Source organism: Nerophis lumbriciformis, linkage group LG08 (assembly GCF_033978685.3).
Source record: "Nerophis lumbriciformis linkage group LG08, RoL_Nlum_v2.1, whole genome shotgun sequence".
Taxonomy (NCBI): domain Eukaryota; kingdom Metazoa; phylum Chordata; class Actinopteri; order Syngnathiformes; family Syngnathidae; genus Nerophis; species Nerophis lumbriciformis.
In genome coordinates this window covers 35,233,354-35,257,500 of record NC_084555.2, presented here as the reverse complement: position 1 = coordinate 35,257,500, position 24,147 = coordinate 35,233,354, and the positions used below count along the sequence as shown (strand labels likewise).

Here is a 24,147-nt window from a genome sequence, read left to right as displayed (position 1 = left end):
ATTCTCAGTTGGTCATATATGCATCATATAACGTACACTTATTCAGCCTGTTGTTCACTATTCTTTAATTACCGCATTGTCCGCACCGGATTATAAGGCGCACCTTCAATGAATGGCCTATTTTAAAACTTTGTTCATATATAAGGCGCACCGCATTATAAGGCGCACCGCATTATAAGGCGCATAGAATAGACGCTACAGTAGAGCCTGGGGTTACTTTATGCATCACGTAGTTGCGAGACCTGTTGTGGCTCAATATTGGTCCATATATAAGGCGCAACGGATTATAAGGCGCACTGTCAGCTTTTGAGAAAATTGGAGGTTTTTAGGTGCGCCTCATAGTGCGGAAAATACGGTATTTTAAATTGCCTTTCAAATGTCTATTCTTGGTGTTGGGTTTTATCAAATACATTTCCCCAAAAAATGCGATTTATACTCCAGTGTGATGTATATATGTTTTTTTTCCTTCTTTATTATGCATTTTCAGCCGGTGCGACTCATACTCCGGAGCAACTTATACTCCGAAAAATACGATACATGTAATGCATTATATTGTGCCAGGTAACATATGTGTTTGATGCACATACCAGAAACCACAATTAGCCGTGCTAATGTTGGAACGCATTTCCTCAGCATATCTGCAAAATGAGAACAAAATAGGCATGGACACTACCACCCATATCCACTTAAGTTTTATTTGTCGAAAATATTTGTTGCCCTGTCAGTTGGATGACACATCGACATTCAGGCTAACGAGCATATATTTCCCCCATTAGCCTATATGTCAATGTGTCATTGACCGGGCTAGCATGCTAAGAATGCGCTGCACGGACATACTAGCTTTGTTAGACAAGATCATAGACTGTATTGGACAATATAGTTTACCGTACATACGAAATGTCAATTTCTATTTATTACAAGTAATAAGAAAACATAAGTGCCTGACTTACCTATCAAGGAGGAAATTAGCAAGTTTGCCATCAGATGGAAAAATCTTCTCCGCCTTTAATTGTCTCCATCTTTCAAAGGCATCCCGATACAAATCCTTGTTTTGTTACTGGCATTGTCATGAATAACTTGAGAATTGTAACGACCCCTTTTATATTTACTAAGGTCTGACATGTTTAGTAACTTTACCAGTGGCAGTAGCTCGATGAAGAGGGCGGTGCGTAACTGGCAACCTGGATGTGACACACTCACAGACTTTTTAATTGGTCAAACGGTAGAGGGCAGGTCATCAAAATTAAAACAATAATATTTCGGGGCTGTAAATCTAATTTTGAAATGAGCATGTCCCGGCTGAACTACCATTATCAGTTATACAGGTATTCCGAAAAGAACATGATTTATTAATGCATTTTGACACTTAATGATGACTTGACGTGCAATTATTACATATGGCACCTTTAAATTGTGACTGTGCTGCGAATTTGGTTAAAGCTCCTTCAACTCTCACCAGCTGCATGCAGAGCAACTTTGGCTGAGCTAGACAGCAAAAGTGTCGTCACAGACAAGTTCTTGCACTAAAACAGCGGTCATTTGCGCGAAACAATTGGAATGTTATGTTTGCTACATGTTTCAATACCAAAGGAAAAGCAGCTTCCAGCAACACAGAAACTATTTATTTCTAACTCGGCACAATACTAGTACTTACTTGTATCTCCGAAAAGTACAATTGTATTTACTTCCAGTTCCAATCTACCGGTAAGACTTAGTTACTCTACACGTACCAACACAGTATGTGGCATAATTTAAAAACAAACAAGATTTGCAATCAGGTTAATAATGATGATTCATTAATCCGAATGAACGCGTTAGTCTTGACCAGAGGTGGGTAGAGTAGCCAGAAATTGTACTCAAGTAAGAGTACTGTTACTTTAGAGATTTATTACTCAAGTAAAAGTAAGGAGTAGTCACCCAAATATTTACTTGAGTAAAAGTAAAAAGTATGTTGTGAAAAAACTACTCAAGTACTGAGTAACTGATGAGTAACATACACACTCATATCATCCATCCATCCATCCATTTTCTACCGCTTATTCCCTTTTGGGGTCGCGGGGGGCGCTGGAGCCTATCTCAGCTACAATCGGGCGGAAGGCGGGGTACACCCATCATATCATATATATATATATATATATATACATACATACATACATATACATTGATATATACAGTATATAATTTATAAGTATTTATTTTACTGTTTTTGTTTACATGTTAAAGGTGTTTTAATGAATATACATGCATGTTTAACATATAGATTCCTTTCTTTAATGAAGACTAGAATATAAGTTGGTGTATTACCTGATTCTGATGACTTGCGTTGATTGTAATCAGACAGTCGTGATGATAACGTCCACGTTTTCAAATGGAGGAGAAGAAAAGTTCCTCCTTTCTGTCTAATACCACATGAAAGTGGTGGGTTTTTGGCATCCTATTTGTCCAGCTCCCATATTCGTTTTTATACACTTTACAAGAAATATATTGGTGTCAAACTCCGTAGCTTGCTAGCTTGTTTACGCTGGCTTTCGGAGACTCTTGTTTTGAAAGCGCAGGCGCGATGGCGCGGCACTTTTATTGTGAAGACAGGAACGTCCTCATGTGCGGTCAGTCTTGAGGCTTTTGACGGTACGGTTGAAATAAAACAAGTATCTTTTTTCCTTCACACTTTTGATTGATTGATTGGAACTTTTATTATTAGATTGCACAGTACAGTACACATTCCGTACAATTGACCACTAAATGGTAACACCCCAATAAGTTTTTCAACTTGTTTAAGTCAGGTCATGTGACCACCTGGCTCTGTTTGATTGGTCCAACGTCACCAGTGACTGCATCTGATTGGTGGAACGAAGTGAACCGTCACCAGTAAGGCAGGCACTTTGAAGGTCTGTCTGACAGACCAAAACAAACAAAGCGTGCATTAACAGATCGATAAAAATTAGTAGCGAGTAGCGAACTGAATGTAGATAAAAGTAGCGGAGTAAAAGTAGCGTTCCTTCTCTATAAATATACTTAAGTAAAAGTAAAAGTATGTTGCATTAAAACTACTCTTAGAAGTACAATTTAGCCCAAAAGTTACTCAAGTAGATGTAACGGAGTAAATGTAGCGCGTTACTACCCACCTCTGGTCTTGACAGTCCTATACAGTAAATAAGGCCATTTAGTGTCATCCCCATAGGAGATAATGGGTATTTAATTGGCCCTATACAGTCAATAAGACTATTTGGTGTCATCCTCATCCTCATTTAATTGATCTTTTACAGGGTCACACTGTGTCACCATCATAAAACATACGTATATTAAATGTCCAGGCAATTATTATGTTTCATTTGAACTATGTACCTTACTATCTGTCATACAACTAATATAAAAATCTAATTTTGTTGTACTTGCGCAATGACAATAAAGATTCTTCCTTCCTTCCTTCTTCCAAAAATAAGTTACAAGCTGGTAATTGTAAAATATAGAAACAGTAAAACGTGAACTTTTGCTTGAGTGACAGACCTCGTGACAAAAGAGCAAATGGAGATTACTGCTTGTGCTTTAAAGTTGAGTCTCTTCTTGCAACAACAGAACATACGCGGCTCACTTTCTTGCGTAAAGTCTATGGATATCATCTTTACCGTGGTGGCAAAACACGCAAATCACATGTGATGTTAATCTCTCAGATGTACACTGAGGTGAAATCAGTGGCCAATGTTTTAAGAGACATTTGTCTGGAAATTGTTGGTCTACATGCAGTGCTTCTCAATTATTTTGTCTCATGACTTTTGAATTTCCGCGACCACCTTAAAATGAATTACTATTGGGACCTCGATATTTATTCAACTGTACAGCCTGCCATGTAAATTACATTCTTTATGTATGCCGCTGACCAGGCCCGGCCCTAACCAATCTGGCGCCCTAGGCAAGATTTTAGGTGGCGCCCCCCCACATCGGCAGTGAAGTGTATATACTCACAAGAACCCGAATAGCTTTGTCTTTGACCTTTTTTTTTTTACTTACAACTATACCTAATATATAAAGGGGTGGAAAAGTGACGATTACCTGCAGGGCAAACATTAGCTAACCAGAAGGCAATAACAATGTAAACAAAAAACACCTGCTTAAAAGATCTAATACAAACATTTATATGCACGTACAACACTTAGAACTTTTAGCATATCAGTATGTGGAATTAAATTATGGAATGGATTAATTAAAGAAGTTAAAAATTGTACTGATATGATCCAGTTTAAGAGGTTGTTCAAAATAATAGTGCTTACAGAGTACAAAGAAGAATAATTATGAGAAATACTTTAAACCTTATTGAAAATAAGATATTCTTCATCTCAGTATGTTAATAATGACTGAATTAATTAATTAATTACATATTACAAAACTGTTGTATACTAATTCATAGATGTTATTTTATTATATAAAAAGGTCAGTAAATGATTCCAAAAATTTGTAAACGCTTTGAAGTGGGAAAGGGGTAGGATTAATTAAGCTTTGCTTCTTCCTACTCCTTTTCGGGCATGATGTAAAATGAAATGATATGAAATTGTGTGATGTATTATGATGTAAGTGTGTTCATGTTCGAAATAAACTAAAGAAAGAAAGAAATGTCCCTGAGGAATGTAAGGTGGGAGTACTGTAATTACCTAACGTTACATTATTATTATCCATAACAATTTAGCCCCCTCCACAATATTAACCCGACGTTAAAACAGAACTAGTTATTTATTGATTAGCAATTGCCGAATCATGTAACATTAGCTTAATGCTAAAAAGCCAGGTTACTATCACATTCTGTAACAGACAAATAATTTCTTGTAGGCTAACGTTACCTACCTGCTACCTCTGTCTTTTCTCGTTTCTCCTCCTCTTCTTTTCTCTTTTTTCTTCCCTGGGCACCTGACAGTTTTGGCATCTTGTGTTGATTTTTTGATGTGGTGACGTCCAAAAAGAGTCATGATACGGGAAGGGAGGGGGCGCACCGTGCGGGGGGAGGATGGGGGGGGGGGCGTAATGTTGTAACAAATAATATTTCTATTAAATAGGCTTTACTTTGCTTTTTAATTAACGTGGGATTATTTTTTGTATTTAGAAATAATAGTACCAACTTTTTTTTCTTCTCCAACATTTGTGGCACTGGCGTGGCGCCCCCTGATGGACGGCGCCCTTAGCATTTGCCTATACGGCCTATGCCACGGGCCGGCCCTGCCGCTGACGACAACTCCATTTTTCTTTTCATTCCTATCACATCGTAATCTCTTTGCCTCCATTAGCTCATGTGTACTTAGTAGTTCTTCGTTGATTAGGTTGAACACTGCTGCCACTAGGGGTGTAACGGTACACAAAAATTTCGGTTCGGTACGTACCTCGGTTTAGAGGTCATGGTTCGGTTCATTTTCGGTACAGTAAGAAAACAACAAAATATACATTTTATGGTTATTTATTTACCAAATTTGTAAACAATGGCATAATATACATATACACACAGGGTCCACTGCCAGGGTTAATGTGGTCAACATATATAAAATAAAAACTAAATAAGATAAGGCTCAGAATGGTTTCTTAACAAAACCTTTCTACATATAAAGTGCTTTTTTTGATTGATTGATTGAAACTTTTATTAGTAGATTGCACAGAACAGTACATATTCCGTACAATTGACCACTAAATGGTAACACCCGAATAAGTTTTTCAACTTGTTTAAGTCGGGGTCCACGTTAATCAACATTAAACTGCCTCAAGTTGTTGCTCAGATTAAATAAAATGACAAAACTTTTCTTCTACTTATAAAAAGTGCAAAATTAAACCGTTTCAAGTCAACTCAGCCTCATATTATCTTTTATTCCCCCCCTACAGCCTGGCTAACTTGGCAGTAAGATGTGGGAGCTGTTTGCTCGTTTTTATCTTTGTTGAAGCGATGTTCACTTGGGGTTGGTGCCGCGTCAAATGGGTTAGCATGTTTGACGTGTTGGCAGAAGCATGCCTTAACGCTGCTGAACAATGTCAGCAAACCTCCGTCCTCCGCACCGCGCAGCCCAAGTGTTCTCAAACGGGAGATCTTAACGAGGCAGGAGGGTCTTCCAGCTCTGGCTTTTATATGTTGTCGTAGCCCGGTCTTTGCTAGCATGTGTTGTGCCTCGGTCTGCATTGTTTACACAACGTGCGCTACGCTACCTAATATGTCCGTGTGGAAACTCGTTCGGTACACCTTCGAACCGAACCAAAACCCCCTTACCAAAACGGTTTAATTCAAATACACGTACCGTTACACCCCTAGCTGCCACCTAGCTGTAAGCTTATATATCATTCTGACATGAATACTAGAGTGCAGACACAAATGATGACAATCTCCCCTGCGGCTTGGGACAACCCAGGGGGTCCCAACCCACTATTTGAGAAACACTGGTCACAAGTAATTCGGATTTGTTGTTTAAATGTTCCAATATTGTCTACTGATCTTTTGTTTTCTTTAGGTATTGGTGCATGGGAGCATATCACTAACATGAGATGCAAGCCCTACAAAAAGATGCAGGTACGTTCATTCAATCTGTTTGAGAAAGATATGATTCCAATTTTCATACTTTCCAATCCAATAACTGTTCTCTGAGTTTTTTATTTGACAGTGTTACTGTTTTTAACATGACATTTACAGTATATTCTCCATGTATTTATGTCATCCAGTAATCATAATTCTATACAATTTGTGGAAGTTATTTGAAATTCCACTTGTACAGTCTTACAGCCAAATGAGTAAGAAACGCATTTCTGGTTTGTATAATCATGCACGCGGCATGGAGTCATTTGCATTAAATGGCGGGTTCATGTGACATGCAATTTTCTCATTCCCTCGTACATGGGCCTGTATCAGTAACTCAATAGAAAAAAAACATACCATTACGATACACCATGAGACTTGCATGCCCTTGTTTCATTTATGATCAAAACCATTCTTTTTGATGAGAATGAAGTCCTTTTGACATTCACAAATTGGTACTCCCTCCCCGCCTTTTAATTATGAAGATTCATGTGAACAACTGCAAGAAGATGAAAGATCAGAAGAGCTGTTGTTTGCTGCAAAGTGAAGCAGCTTCATGGCAATGAATACAAGGATCGGCCCGACTTGTATGATGTGGTCGGTGTGTACCAAAGCCTTGACCGCAGCATTTCTCTCTAAGGCTAAGATTTCATCATGCTCTGCCTTTCAGAGTGATTATGGCATCGTACCTCACCCATGATACCTTCCATTTTACCGCTTTTTGGGGTTTGTTTTGCCTACGAGATCAGTCATTCTCCTTCTAGCCATAAATATGTGTTGCATGTCTAAATAAAAAAAAATTCTGTGCTTTAAAACATATCTTAAAGTATTTAGATTTAGAGTGAACTTTCCACCAGAGTCATTTTCTCTTCAGGTTGCAAGCAAGTGTTTAAATCTTGCAAGAAAAGCATCAAGGCATTCCTCCCAAAGCTGCAACATGTCACCCCGCTTTAAACAAAACCAAAACGATTTTTGGGCTGGCCTTTTAGTTTTAACCACTTATCACAAGTTGCAAACCCAAAGCACCATTAGTGGGTTTTTTAAAGGGTATATCCCCCGACTTTATGGCAAGTTGGAAAAAAGCAGCATATTACAGCTGAATGACGGGTTACAAGCCAGCAGAGGACTAAACAAACACTTCCACCATGTTCAGCTCAAATGACGTGTTTAAGTTCCAGATTACAATTAAACCAAAACATTAACAATGTTGCTGCAGCTAAATAACTGAGCCACTTATTTTTACAAACATGTCAGAGTTTGCAAAAAACAAACTCTGTTGAATGTCCTCCATTTTCTACATAAATAGGTGCTGGTGACCTTTAAAGCAAAATCAGCCAGGCTCTTTGCTGTGATCATCTCTGCACAGCTATATATAGTGACAGGGGGTTACTTTGAGGCGAGGCCGCAAGCATAATAAGTCTCTCATTTAGGTTTGGGACGCCTGCTCTGATGCCCTGATCACATTTGATAAGGACAATCTGGAGGAGGAGATGGCCTACATCGTGGAGAACGACGTGGTTGTGGCAGCACTGACTAAACAGCTGGACGGTCTGTCTGGTGAGCAAAGCATCACATAGTTGGTTGGCTCCATTTACCTCCTGGAGCCAATGCCACCACATTTTCCATCCATCAGTTGTTTTTAGTTGTATTCCCTCACTGAGACGTTTATGTTTTTCCGTCAATTTGAATCAAAACCTCATATTTTAGGAACTGCAGAGCCTGAAAGGACACGTGAAGTGGTCCAGTGACCTATTTAAAACTGCCATGTGTTCCTAGTCTTGCTCAGTCCAGGCTCTAAAGCGGGGACAGCATACATCGCTTTATGGCTGTTGACATTAAACCAAAATGTTGCAAATAAAATGAAGTTCTGCTACAAGCTTGGCAGTTCTATTGGCAGATTTATAAAGGCTTACAGGCCAAACAAGGGATGAGTGGTTGCAGCACATTTTTCTCTGTTCTCATTCTCCTTAATGATGTAGTACATGAAAAGTGTGCTGCCTGCCAGCTGTTTTCAATGAAATCTCCCTCTCCAATCACCGAAACCCCGTATTTAACATCCTTGTTCGGCAACCAGTAGCCAATCTGTGTACGGGTCCCACTCCAAGTCGGCATAAGCAAGCACAGCTCTGGCTGCTTTCATGTCCTGGAAGACCAGCTGCTGGTATTTTAGGAAGAGGAGGAGGTTCGGTACAATATCTAACAAGCTGACAGCATGTGCAAAGTGTGGCGTGGTTGGCATGTAGATAAACACGATTAGTCAATAGAGTGTGGCAGGCCGAAACCATAAAAAGAAGATGTGAACTTTAGCAGTCATCATGTGCCAGGCAGGATGCTGTGGTGTTTTACAACTGGTGCATGCTGCCTGAGTGACGGCCGTGTTTTGGGGGCCACATTTCCAGAATTCTAATAACCAAGCCCCACGGTCGGACGTCTTCTTTCACTATTAGTCGAATTGGTATATTCTTGAGAACCAGCCTCCTCTACAGTAGATTGGGTCTATATATTTTGTTAGAGTTACAGGCGCGTTTGTTGACCTTCTGAAAAAAAACTAGTCAGAGACCGTCTCTATGTCAGCAATCAAGTGTTTTTAAGAATCTGCTGCAAAAATGCGAGTCGCTCACAAGTTTTTTGAACCAAACTCGAGGGCCACCAGTTGAATCGCCCAAATGATGTAAAAGAGAGGACCTAACGTGGAACCCTGAGGTACGCTACTAGTATAACTAAAAAAGTGGAACAAATGACTACTGACTGCATCTGACATTAACAAGCTACAGTAACACCTTAGTTGCGAATAAATCACATTATGAAAAATTTGTGTATCTGTCAAAAAGGTGAGGACTTAAAGGGGTTTACACAGTTTCATGGACCTCAAGTAGAAATTGAATGTGCATATGAAAGCAACAAAAGTATTAAGTATTATAAGTAAAAGTATTATAAACAAAGTAATATGGCAGAAAAAAAGAATAACAAAATAAAATTCAAAAATAAAAACCAATGTAAGAATTTTTTTTAAATGGCACCTAATGGCCGGAAGTCGTAACTGCACTTTTTGTCAATATAGATAAAAATAGTGTTCATGTATGAGAACTAGTCTTATACATTGGGCTGCCAATTATGGCCAAAGTAATAATTAAAATATTTGTTATTAAAAATATAATCATGATTACTGATTGTTAGGTAAAGCAGTGTTGGTGTGTGTGAACGTAATACCATCATGTAATTTGTAATGTCTAATAAAAAGGCAATTGATAAATGTTATCCATATATCTAAAGACAAGTATTTGTTTTTTTGTTCATTAATAATATCAACGTGTCAGCTTTTGTTCATTTTATGATGATCTTTATCTCTATTTTTACATTTTAATAGATAGAGGTATTTATATATATATATATATATATATATATATATATATATATATATATATATATATATATATATATATATATATATATATATATATATGTCGTATAGGAATTAACTATAGACAATAAAACTTTAACAAAATGCTGCGTCACATAAATGTTTTTTAAAGTAATACCTTTGTGACATGAAAAAAAATCAAGTAATGGAAAAAAAACCTGGTGTTTTTTTGATAACATTATAAAACTCAAAGCAGTTTGACTGATGAAGATGAAGTCTAATAAACAAGCTTTGTTCTTCTCTAACAACGCCTCCTAGTGTTTCAGTACAACAATTGATCAACAAAAATAAACAGGAGTGACACCTCTCACACATAATACACAATCTTCACAGCCTGCATTTGGTTCAATGAGATGACAAAACATTATAGCTAGTTTTGATGTTATTTGAACACTGATACAGTTTGCAGTTAAATAAAGGACGAGTGAGCATTCCAGTAAACAAACTAAAGACTTTATAAACAAGTTGTGGCAACGTTCCCGACACATCGCCTGCTGCATGTTTCCTCACGTCTTTAACTCTGTCACAGCAGCTGATGGACGCTGTATTGAGAAAATAAAAGCAACATCAAATAGTTTTCTCCTTCGCTATATAATTTTAGTGTGGGACAAGTGCATCTGTCTCCAATATTGTCCACACCTGTCACCATAAAAACAGCAGTGCGCTTTTAAACGCATGCCAAGTAGCAAGGTAAAATGACGTTAAACCAAGCGCTTGTCTCTTTTTACTTCGAGAGGAAATCTCCAGAGCAAAGTGCGTATATTTTGTCCGCCATGATTTTCAAGCCAAACGACACTCAGATATGCGCAGATATGCGCCTGACTTTGTTTTCAGGAAGTAAGCAGTGGTGCCTAAAATGAATAAGTAAATTACGATTTTTCTGTAATTAAAAAAATAGCCGGTATTACTAACCGTTGGGAATTTTATAATTTTTTCATTTTGCCGTTTACTGTTACATCCTTACAACAAAATCACTCTAGTGTTCTTAGGAATTTGCTGCAAAAATGTTTGTCTCCCAAGTTTTGAATTAAACTCGAGGGCCCGTATGGTGTTATTCCTGTGCCTGATTTGGCCCCTGGGCTGCCAATTTAATAGCCTTGGTCTAAATGGAAATGAATCCTTTGACAACACTTTTACTTTCTGGTTGTGTCTGTCAGATATTGTCCAAGTCAAATACAGGTCCAAAGTGGTGAAGTACACGTGGCCTATGCCGCACAAGGCAGTGAGCTCCATTCCGTGGGTGCAGGTCACATTAGCCAGCGGGGAAACTCTTCAGACCAAGCTGCTTGTAAGTTTAAGCTTCCTTTTTTATTTTATTTTTATTTTTTGTATTTTTTTTATAAATGGTCCTGTTTGGCAGCTTAGCCATGCAGAACAGGTGGACTATATTTGTATTTTGCTAGAACATATTCTGTTGCTGTTTTATTTTACAGTAACAGACACAGAGGTTGAAGAGAGAAAATTTAATGTTTATTCATTTCCATGGGCTTTTAAAACATTTTTTTTACTTTTATGTGTTTTAGATTGGCGCTGACGGACCAAACTCTATGGTGAGGCGAAAATTAAGAATACCGACGGTCAAGTGGAATTACAACCAATCAGCCGTGGTAGCTGTGCTGCATCTATCAGAGGTAAAGGATGCAGCTCCTCTTCCTCTGTTTCCATGCTTTACACTATTTTCTTCTGTTGTTGACATTGGGGCCCTCGATTTCCTGACTGTCAGGCCAACATGCTCAAAATAATTTTTCCTATTGGATATAATTCAGTCCAAGGATCAAACTGTCTCTCTGTCTCTGTCATAAAACCTTTATTAACTGTAAACACATTTTTTAGTATAAGAAAAACTACCATAAGGAAAGAATACACAACATAAACATAAAACATTTTTAAGGGATAACAAAAGAAAAAGGGGAAAAAAAAAACATATTACAATTTTTTTTATTTTGTCTTCGATGGAAATTGTCTTTATAATGTCTTTTAAGATGTGGGAAGTTTTCATGACCTTTTTGTTTTTCGTTGTCATCATTAGTAAACGCTGATGCAAAGCTATATGTTTTTGAATGTGCATGTAAAGATGTGAGGGAGAGTACGTAGGGGGAGGAGCAAGACGCTCTGCCCTATGCAAGATACGCAACACAAAAGTATACTTCTGCCTTTAGCTAAACCCTCATATATATATATATATATATATATATATATATATATATATATATATATATATATATATATATATATATATGTATGTATGCAATGATAAAACATTATTTAATGACAAAGACACAATGCCAAGGTGATTTGTGTCACAAATGTGCCTCTTATACCATTTCTTTGTGTCACACAGGTGTAAAAACAACACAAAATCTATTAGAAATACTAGACAACAAATGCTGATTAAAGTTTTGTAAAAAAAATACAAGGAAAAAGCTAATCATTTGCTCGTATTTTGATGCTTGCTGACTTAAGCCAAATTTCTACACAAATTTAGGGTTAACTCTGAATACTGTAAAAGCTCTAATTATAGCCTTCGTGTTTATTTTCTGAAGCTGCAAAAGATAGCAGGACATTAATTGCGGTGAAACTAAAAACTAATTATACACAACTACTTTTTTTTTTTTTTTTTTACTTCAATGATAATTTGGAGTCCCTGAGAAAGTGGGGGAAAAACATAGCTCCCTCGGTCATTTATGAAGTGCATTGCACGACACAGCAGCAACAGGTAGTTCTGGGCCAAAAACAAATTTTGCTGGATGATATATTGTCCCACAAATTATTGTTGATAAATTATATTATTTTTTGTGGCCAAATCAATGTAATGTACATGTAATGTAATATAATCAGCAAAATAATAATGATAATGAAAATGACACTTTCAAACACAATAAACATGTATTTCTTCTTGAAATTGAAAAGTCAATAGCTTTCGGTTATCTTAAATAAGTAAACAAACACAGAATAAAATAAACTTCCAATCTCTGTTAGCAAAAATTAAACTTCAATAAATATTACACATCTTGAAGTGCAGTTTTTCCCCAGTTGGAAAAACTGAGTAGTGGAATTGTTTTTGTCTTTTTTTTGTTGCCATCACTTTCCAACAAATTCAGCATACTCGTTTGTCTGTGTTAATAGGCTAATCTTTCTCATTCACTTTATTTATAATTTAATTAATTGGTCGATTAATTATCAGCCCAGGCCTAGCAACAGAACTATTGTTGTTTTAATAGCTTTCATAGTTTTTCAGAAATAACCAACAATAATTATAGTGAATGTCATATATTAAAAAAATTTATAAAAATACACACACGCAAAACTAAATATTGGTAGTACAAAAAAACAACAACAACAAAAAACACTCCCATCTGTATACGCTTATACAATATACAGAGAATCATACTACAGATATGATGTGTTTACCTGTGCGTATCACATGTATCATATACATATATGTACACATACCGCATGCGCATGCAGCGAATGGCAGATGTGTTTTTTGGTATTGATCTTAACTGATAAGTGCTTTTGGTCATTTGTACTGAAAATCTGGAGCAATGGAGCTTCTACTTTTTGCTTTTGTGGACTTTGACTGGCTTAATTCTGGAGTTCAGCGGAGTGTCACTTCCGCGTCCGAGAATCCAATACACTCGGGACCTACTGTTGCATCTCAATAACCTGAATCAAATCACGTCGGACAGCCGGCTGCCTGATTTGATCCGGAGGGATTTAAATAATCCGAGCAACAAGTACTTTAGAGGAGTTCAATAAAGGAAGCGTGGGAAAAGAGGAGGTGTCAAACTGCAAATAAGGAAACAGCAGATAACCCGCCTCCCCTTGCCGTTCCTTGTTATGAGAAACGTCCAGTCCTTGCAAAATAAACTTGATGAGCTTCAAGGAAACGCTCGCTTCCTCCAGGACTACAGAGACTGATGTGTTATGGCATTAACGGAGACATGGCTTACCATGGACAACTCGGACAACCAAGCGCTACTGCAGCGCTGTCACTGTCAGAGAAAGACTGTGCACACCTGATGTGGAACTTCTGATGGTGTCGCTTTGTCCAATTTATTTACCCCAAAAGTTTCCACCAATATTTTTAACAACTGGGTAAATTCACCCCAAAGCAAATCCTACCACAGCCACAAGTACTATAGTGGACATAGTACAAAAACTGCAGTCTCTCTCACCTGAAGTATCTAATTTTATGCTGGATGAATTTAATCATGTGTCCCTAAAGAAATCCCTGTCTGTTTTTTATGAATATGTAACTTGTCCATGGCACAGTAAAAGACGCATATAAATCCACCCTCCTGCCTCCCTTAGGGTCTGCAGATCATAACTGTGTGATGCTCTTCCCAACATATAAAACGGTATTAAAGAAAGAAAAAATCCAGACCAAAGAAGTTAAAATATGGTCTGAGGATTCCACTGGTCGTCTGCAGGGTTGTTTTGACTGCACCATGGGGAAAATGCTCTCTGACTCATGGAAGGACATTGATGAACTCTCTGATGTCAGCTGCTCTTATATTTCCTTCTGCAAGAACATGATCATCCCAACCAAGACTATTAGGATTTGTAATTGGATGTATAAATCAGTTAAATCCAGTCTTAAGAGGAAGAAAGTAGCATTTAGTCAAGGAGAAGCTATCTGATATGGAGGCAGTAAAAATGGAACTGAAAGTTGAAATACTGAGGGCTAAACAAAATTATAAAACAAAAATTGAGAATAAATTGGCGGCAGGAAACCTTGCTTCAGCTTGGTCGGGTATGAAAACTATTGCTGCCAGAGCTACAGATGTAACATTGATTTGGCTAATGCTCTTAACACATTGTAACTGAGATTTTACCAGTAGCAAGATTTTATGACAAAATTGAGGATTTGAGACTAAATCTAGAGGATGATCACCACTTCATTAAAGAGCAAGGTCAAGTAGAAAGGTGTTTACTTTCACTGAAGACTAACAAGTGTCCTGGCCCTGAGAGAATCAGTGGTATTTTACTTAAGTCATGTGCAAAGCAACTATCCATCCATCCATTTTCTACCGCTTGTCCCTTTTGGGGTAGCGGGGGGTGCTGAAGCCTATTTTAGCTGCATTCGGGCAGTAGCATTTTCTTATATTTTTAATCTGTCTTTAAGCTTACAGCGTGTTCCAAGTGTGTGGAAACATGCCACTATTATCCCTGTCCCTAAAAGCTGCAGACCGACTGCCTTGAATGACTTAAGGCCAGTTGCTTTTTCTTATCTTGTGATGAAATGTTTTTAAAGAATTGTAAAATTTCATTTTACAACAGAAATCGACCCTATGCAGTTTGCCTATAGGGCACACAGAGGAGTGGAGGAGGCTTCTACCACGTTTCTTAACATTTTATTTAAACATCTAGGAAAATAAACCCCACGCTAGACTTTTATTTGTTGATTTTTCATCTGCTTTTAACACTATCCAACGTCATATCCTAGCTGAAAGGCTGATCAAGGTTTTTAAACTGAGTTTTAATCTGACTGGTTTGATTTTATATTTTTTAACCAATCGTTCCCAACAAGTCAAGGTGAATGGTATTTTTTCCCCCAAAATGGCGCCGCTGTAGTGGCTGCTGTTGGTAGGAGCTCTGTGCTCTTGTGTCATCCTTTTGTGTTTCCCTCTTGTTTTCATGTGTTATTATAAATATATATATTTTTGCCTTTTGGTTCGGGACCCTTTGGGACTGTGTGACAAGGGTTGGCACTTTCGTGACTTCTGCGGTGCTTTTTTGTGGACTTCTGGATCTGCCTCCCAGAAGCCTTTTGGCCATTGAGACCAGCTGCTGGGTCTCTGCCACACGAGAGTCCGTTTGGAGAGACTTGAGGAGCTGCAGATGTAGAGGCGGGGATGCGGAGCTAGCACTGAGCGCCGGGACGGACAAGCTTCAGAGTGTCTTGGCTGAATGAGCAGGTATCGGACACCTCAGTCTCCTTAGGCGCGTCCTTGCTCATCCATGCGGACTGGACACTGGCCGAGTTAGTGGGCGGTCAAGAGTGGAGTCGGCTCTCTTGGTTGCTTTGTTGGGTCTGCTCCTGTTTCTGGCCATGCTCCCTCCACCCCAGCAGACGATGGCGCGAAACACCGCAGAGGCCACCATAGTGTATATGTTTCTTTTACTTTTTATTCATAGTTGTATGTAGAAATGGCTGGTTGCATCAGCTCAGCTCTTTTAATGTCTTTAATGTCCTTTGTGTTCTTTGATGTTTGATGTTTGCTATGGCTATGAGTTGTTTTTTCCCTTGGCCTCAGTCTGGACCGCCTCTCCAGGGGCCCAGGCTTAGACCGATTTTTTTTTTCTCACCCCCCCAAATAACCCCCCCCCAATTGTTTACCTTTATCTCACCTTTTTTGTAAGGGGCGCCGGAAGTTACCAGACCCGTCAGCGATCCTGTTCTGTCTCCCTGTAATGTTTGTCTGATCACACTCTTCAACCGGCTCACCTCAAGAATGTGTGTGCTCTCAGCCTCTCAGGAGTCTTTTTATCCTGTACACAAACACGTGCCAGAGTAAGCATGCTAACAGGACGCTAGTGAAATTTGCAGATGACAGTCATTGTCAGTCTTCTTTGCGGGACTGGGTCCAGCCATGGTCCCGTTGTTAGTGAATTTGTCAGCTGGTGTGAGGAATCCTTTTTACAGCTCAACATATCTACAAACCCCGTTTCCATATGAGTTGGGAAATTGTGTTAGATGTAAATATAAACGGAATACAATGATTTGCAAATCCTTTTCAACCCATATTCAATTGAATGCACTACAAAGACAAGATATTTGATGTTCAAACTCATAAACTTTTTTTTTTTTTTTGCAAATAATAATTAACTTAGAATTTCATGGCTGCAGCACGTGCCAAAGTAGTTGGGAAAGGGCATGTTCACCACTGTGTTACATGGCCTTTCCTTTTAACAACACTCAGTAAACGTTTGGGAGCTGAGGAGACACATTTTTTAAGCTCCTCAGGTGGAATTCTTTCCCATTCTTGCTTGATGTACAGCTTAAGTTGTTCAACAGTTCCTTGGTCTCCGTTGTGGTATTTTAGGCTTCATAATGCGCCACACATTTTCAATGGGAGACAGGTCTGGACTACAGGCAGGCCAGTCTAGTACCCGCACTCTTTTACAATGAAACCACGTTGATGTAACACGTGGCTTGGCATTGTTTTGCTGAAATAAGCAGGGGCGTCCATGGTAACGTTGCTTGAATGGCAACACATGTTGCTCCAAAACCTGTATGTACCTTTCAGCATTAATGGCGCCTTCACAGATGTGTAAGTTACCCATGTCTTGGGCACTAATACACCCCATACCATCACAGATGCTGGCTTTTCAACTTAGCGCCTATAACAATCCGGATGGTTCTTTTCCTCTTTGGTCCAGATTTCCAAAAAAAAATTGAAATGTGGACTCGTCAGACCACAGAACACTTTTCCACTTTGTATCAGTCCATCTTAGATGAGCTCAGGCCTAGCAAAGCCGACGGCGTTTCTGGGTGTTGTTGATAAACGGTTTTCGCCTTGCATAGGAGAGTTTTAACTTGCACTTACAGATGTAGCGACCAACTGTAGTTACTGACAGTGGGTTTCTGAAGTGTTCCTGAGCCCATGTGGCGATAGCCTTTACACACTGATGTCGCTTGTTGATGCAGTACAGCCTGAGGGATCGAAGGTCACGGGCTTAGCTGCTTACGTGCAGTGATTTCTCCAGGATCTCTGAACCCTTTGATGATATTACGGACCGTAGATGGTGAAATCCCTAAATTCCCTGCAATAGCTGGTTGAGAAAGGTTTTTCTTAAACTGTTCAACAATTTGTTCACGCATTTATTGACAAAGTGGTGACCCTCACCCCATCCTTGTTTGTGAATGACTGAGCATTTCATGGAATCTACTTTTATACCCAATCATGGCACCCGCCTGTTCCCAATTTGCCTGTTCACCTGTGGGATGTTCCAAATAAGTGTTTGATGAGCATTCCTCAACTTTATCAGTATTTATTGCCACTTTTCCCAACTTCTTTGTCACGTGTTGCTGGCATCAAATTCTAAAGTTAATGATTATTTGCAAAAAAAAATGTTTTTATCAGTTTGAACATCAAATATGTTGTCTTTGCAGCATATTCAACTGAATATGGGTTGAAAATGATTTGTAAATCATTGTATTCCGTTTATATTTACATCTAACACAATTTCCCAACTCATATGGAAACGGGGTTTGTAAAACGAAGGACATGATTATTGATTTTAGAACCCACACCAATGCCAAACCTACCACAGTCATTAAATGTCAGCCTGTAGACTGTGTGGACAGCTACAAATACCTTGGCACGGTCATAGACTCAAAGCTGACCTGTGGTCGGCAGTTTGTTGTCTCAATTCTGTCCAATATTCCATTTGCAATTAATGTCCATCTATTAATTTTAGTTTGTAGTTTATTTTCTAATACATCATAATTGTTGTCGAAAAAGTCCTGCATATTCATACTAATGTTAACTCCCAAGTACTTTATTTGTTGTGCTTCCCAGTTAAATTTCTAACTGTCCTCCACAGTTTGACTTATCTGATATTGTATGGATAGGGATTCACATTTATTTTAATTAATTTTATATCCAGAACTTTACTAAATTATCTGATAGTTTCCATTAGTTAAGGAAGAGACTTGTTAGGTTCAGTGAGATACATTATGATATCATCTGCATAGATAGCTCACTTACGGACCTCACTTCCAATTTCAATGCCCTTTACATGAGTATTTTGTCTAATTGCGGCTGCAAGTACTTCTATGTACAAAGCAAAGAGCAGTGGGGATAGTGGGTCACCTTGCAAAGTCCCTCTTTGAATTATGATTAGTTTTGAAAGAGTTCCATTAGTTGTATCTCTGAAAGATGGATTGGTATATAATGCTTGTATCCATAAAGTAAAGTCCGGTCCCAATCCAAAATAATTTAAAATTTCAAACAACAAAGGCCAATATACCAAATCAAATGCCTTTTTGGCATCTATTATCAATAACAGAGCCTCTTGATTATTCTTTTGCACATAATCAATTATACTTATTGTCTGAAAGTAATCTTCCTGATATACATCCACATTGATCAGGTTCAATTGTATTTACAATTTTTTTTTTTTAAATCTATTTGCTAAAATGGCTGATGTTATTTTATGATCCGTATTTATGAGTGATATTGGTCTAAATGAGGCACATTTTGTTGCATCCTTTCCTTCTTCGTGAATTAATACTATTAGTGATGATTACCAAGTTTAAGCCAATATCCCTTATTGCAGTGCATAGTTATACGCTCCCACGAGCAGTGGGGATCTTTGGTTTGGAACATTTTTATGGAATTAATTTGTATATTGATCATCCCCTGGGGATGTCACTGTTTTTAACCCCTGTATTTGTTTATGTATTTTTTTAATTAGAATTGGTTTGGTTAATAGACTTTTCTGTTTAAAAGTGATTTTGGGGAAATCAAGATGATCTGACTATCTTGACTACGTTCTAATTTGATCTTTTACACTTTCTTAATTTTTGTACAGAATTTCATAATATTTGCAAATTCTTCTTCTTTTTCCTCATTCCTGATTTTTGCTACAGTTTGGTTGGGCTTTGTTTTAGTAATATAGGCCTTCCTTGTTTATTTTTTTGATTTATATGCCAGTCTTTTAAGACAGTTAGGTCCTCCATCATAACTATCTTGTTTTGTAAATCTTCGTATTTTCTCCACTTCTCGTGTGCGCAAGGTTTTCAGAGTAAAGTTTCCTTCAACTTTATTTTGTCTCGTGTGCTGTTTGTGATCTTAAATCTGTCTTCCAGTTCTTTTATCTGGGGTATTAACAATTTCTGTTGTTTTTGTCTTGCTCTTTTTTCTGTGATGAATAAGAAATTATAAGCTCTCCCAAAACAGCTTTAGCTCCTTCCCACAGTGTAACTTGATCTATTTCACCAGTTTCATTTATATGTACAGTACCGGTATATACTATTGTAGTACGTTTTATACCTTCCAGAACAAGAGATTGTCTTGAAATAGTGAATTGTTCAAACTCCAAGTACTTTTATGCAAGCTCACATCTAGTTGTATTGTAAATTTCACTGTTGCATGATCAGACAGATTTATGGAGTCAATTAGATAGTTTTTTACCAATGTTACATCCTTTTTTAACATGAAGTATTAATCTAGCCTGTTATACACAAAACGCCTACCTAAATACTAAGTGTATTCTTTTTAATTTGGGTAGAGTATTCTCCATATGTCAACCACTCCTAACTCAGTACAGGCTTTTCTTAAAATATTTTAAAGTTAAAGTACCAATGATTGTCACACACACTAGGTGTGGTGCAATTTGTCCTCTGCATTTGACCCATCCCCTTGTTCACCCCCTGGGAGGTGAAGGGAGCAGTGGGCAGCAGCGGTGCCGCGCCCGGGAATCATTTTTGGTGATTCAACCCCCAATTCCAACCCTTGATGCTGAGTGTCAAGCAGGGAGGTAATGGGTCCCATTTTTATAGTCTATGGTATGACTTGGCCGGGGTTTGAACTCACAACCTACCGATCTCAGGGCGGACACTAACCACTAGGCCACTGAGTAGGTTTTTGCACATCTTTCTGCTCTGTGTATTTTAAGCATTTGAAGAGTCACGTTTTGAGTTCATAGTTAGATTTCAGTCTCCTCCTAATAACCACTTTATTTCTTGTGACCAATAAGTCTATCAATTTCATCATTAAATCTGAATTCTCCTCTGGTGGATAATACACATTTAAAAAGGAAACCTGTCCAGACTCAATTCTCCCAATCACTAAAACATATTGATCTTCTTTATCAGCACACCATTCTTCCTTTACAAACCAACATGGGGTTTGATAACTATTGCTAGCCCTCTCTTACATTTGATTTGATTTTTTGATTTTTATTAAGGATCCCCATTAGCTGGTTGCCTCAACAACCCACTAGTCTTCCTGGGGTCCACAATTCAATACAATTACAAGTAAAAGCATAGAATTATAACTACACAATACAGAAAAAAATAAAAGCATCAATAAGAAAACAAGCAAACAATTTACAGTCACAGAATAATAATTACCATATAAGTATAACTACACAATACAAAACCAAACAAATCATCAACGAGCAAACTAATTTAAAGACTCAGATAAAATATTACTTTCTTTTTAAAAACCTGTTTACTTTCAATGCCGGTGAGAATTTGAGGCAGGTTATTCCAGAGCGATAAAGATCTTTAAATAAAAGATTTTCGCAAAGCATTCTTCCTGGGACGAGGGAGTACAAAATGCCCCTCACTGAACGCCCTGGTATTATGATTATGTATAGTCCTACTATTTGGGCCATGAGAAAAGCAGGAGTTTTACAACCGGTTACTGATTTGAACAATATAAGAGTATTAGCTGACAACCTGTTCTGCACTGTTAGCCAGGAAAGAGAAGCATGTATTTGGTTCACATTGGTTCTTAGTGAACAACCAAGAACCAGCCTTGCTGCCCTATTCAGGACAATCTGGAGCTTACTGATCTCACCACTTGCAGCAGACGCCCAGACTGTAGAACAATAGTCAAGATGACACAAGACTAAACTCTTAACAATCTGACAAAGAAGAGGCGGATCAACAAAAGCAGCACATTTCCTGGAAATACCAACAGCCTTTCCCATCTTTGTATTTATATCACTGATATGATTTGACTAGGATAGAGTGCAGTCCAGCATCACTCCAAGGAGCTTGGCACTTCTGACCTGTTAAATTGTTGAGATACCTAGCCTCAGATCCAACTATGGGTCACAAGATAACCCTTGCCTAGTCCCCAATATAATACTTTTTGTTTTTGAGATGTTAAGGACAAGTCTGTTACATACTGCCCAGTCATGCACAGCTTTTAGTTCCTCACTCAATACTACATTAAGTACACTGCATGATGGTGCAGCATGATATAAGGTTGCATCATCGGCATAAAGAACCAAACTTGCACGCCCGGTAGCCCAAGGTAAATCATTGGTGAATATAGAAAAAAGTAAAGGTCCTAGGCAACTTCCCTGTGGAACACCACAATCTAAACTTCTGCTATTAGACAAGCTGCCATTAAGATACACCTGTTGTGATCTTGAGGACAAATAACTCTGTATCCACATTGAAGCCGAAGTATTAAAACCATAACATTTAAGTTTCTCAATTTAAAGAGAGTGGTCAATCACGTCAAATGCAGCACTAAAATCTAACTCACAGCTCCAACCAACATAGAATTATCTATAGCATTAAGCCAATCGTCTGTCATTTGTATAAGAGCAGTGGACGTAGAGTGGCCCGTTCTATATGCATGTTGAGAATCAGTTGCTAGCCCATTTGATTGAAAGTAAGCTTGAATTTGTGCATACACACATTTCTCCAGTATTTTACATAAACCAAGTAGGATCCTTATTGGTCTAGAATTGCCCTCATTGAAAGCCAATTTGGTATCGCTACGTAGAGGAGTAACCTTAGCCACCTTCCATATTTTTGGACACAGGCCCACTTGTAAACATTTATTAAAAATATGACAAACAGGCACTGATATGATACCAGCAGTCATTTTCAATAATTTACTATCCAGGTTGTCTATACCAGCTACTTTGTTGTCCGGAAGAGAGTGTAGTAACCTCTCAACCTCACTGACTTCAACCTCATGAAAATTGAATTCACAGTCCTTATTATCCATTATAATATTCCTAATGAGGTCAGCTGATTTGTTGTTATTGGATATATGCATACCATGCCTTAATTAAGATACCTTGTCAACATAATAGTTATTAAAATGATTTGCAATGTCACATGGCTTAGTGAGTTCCAACCCATTTGATTCCACAAAAGGTGTACAGACATTGTTCTTTCTACCCATGATTTCATTCAAAACATTCCATAAGTTTTTGCTATCATATCTCACATCATATAACCTCTGTTTGTAATATTCCCTTTTTTTCAGTTTGTTTAACTTTGTGACCTGGTTTCTTAAGGAACAGTACTTATGCCTGTCATCAATTAAACCTGAGTTAACGAAGGCTTTTTTAGCCATGTCTCTTTCTGTCATTAAACTTCTAAGTCCATTATTAATCCATGGGGCAGACTTAGTTTTGACTGAAAACTTTTTCAAAGGGGCATGCTTGTCCACAACACTCATGTACATTAACATAAATAAGTCCAGTGCAGCCTCAGGGTCTTCCTCACTGCACACCTAGTTCCAATTTAAACAGGATATATCATCAATAAAACATTCTTCATCAAATCTCTTATAAGACCTTGTAAAAATGATTTTCGCTTTAGGTTTAGGAACCCTTGTCTTTCTAGTGACAGCTATTATATTGTGGTCAGTAAAACCTACAGGAACTGAGACTGATTTGGAGCATTGGTCAGGAACATTTGTATAAATATGATCAATGCATGTAGCTAAAATAATACCATCACTATTACTAACTATTCTTGTGGGAGGGGCAACAATTTGGGACAGATTGCAAGCATTTAAAATGGATAGTAACTTATTTTTGTTTGTACACCCCTGTCCCAGCCAGTCAACATTCATATCACCCAGTAAATAGATTTCTCTATTCTCATCTGATATCATGTCAAACATCTCACATAATTCCTTCAGATACAGAGCATCAGCACTAGGAGGCCTATAGAAACAACATACTATAATTGGTTTCAAATAAGGCAGATGGACCTGCACACAAATAGCTTCAATGCTCTCCCTCATCAAATTATTACGCACTTTGATAGATTAATGATTCTGAACATAAATAGCCACCCCACCCCCAAACCTGTTCTTATCTTTCCTAAAAATTGATAACCCCTCAATGGCTACAACTGAATCAGAAAAGGAATCATCAAGGTGGGTCTCAGAAATGGCAAAGATATCAATAAAATTATCTCTGATAATACACTCTACTTCCTGATACTTATTATGCAGGCTGCATACGTGAGCTAACACCAGGCCCCTATGAAGGCCCAGCTTGGTGCAGGACATTACACTACTGGAAGTAGTCATGACACAGGCCAAACCAAGATACTAAAAACACCCACGAATGCCCATTCTAAAAAAGCCAGGGGGTAACCTTTGGGTCCCGATACAGCTGTCCATTTAGGTACAGCCTATCCACTGTGAGTGCCACTCTCTTGTTCTGGGCACGGTTCTCTCTCATGATCGGT

General features: G+C 38.1%; 1 protein-coding gene across 2 annotated transcripts in view; it reads left to right on the top strand.

Moving 5' to 3' along the window:
* The window catches only part of coq6 (coenzyme Q6 monooxygenase), a 37,430-nt gene that overhangs the window by 6,619 nt on the left and 6,664 nt on the right, over nt 1-24,147 (top strand). The window contains exons 1-5 of one of the 2 annotated variants that reach the window (XM_061968785.2): nt 6,018-6,067; nt 6,474-6,532; nt 7,966-8,092; nt 11,114-11,244; nt 11,480-11,587. In XM_061968785.2, the coding sequence (XP_061824769.2) occupies nt 6,503-6,532; nt 7,966-8,092; nt 11,114-11,244; nt 11,480-11,587 (396 nt within the window). In that variant the 5' untranslated portion in view covers nt 6,018-6,067; nt 6,474-6,502. Of the gene's footprint in view, nt 1-6,017; nt 6,068-6,473; nt 6,533-7,965; nt 8,093-11,113; nt 11,245-11,479; nt 11,588-24,147 lie in introns of those variants that run through there. The other variant, XM_061968784.2, reaches the window with a different exon arrangement.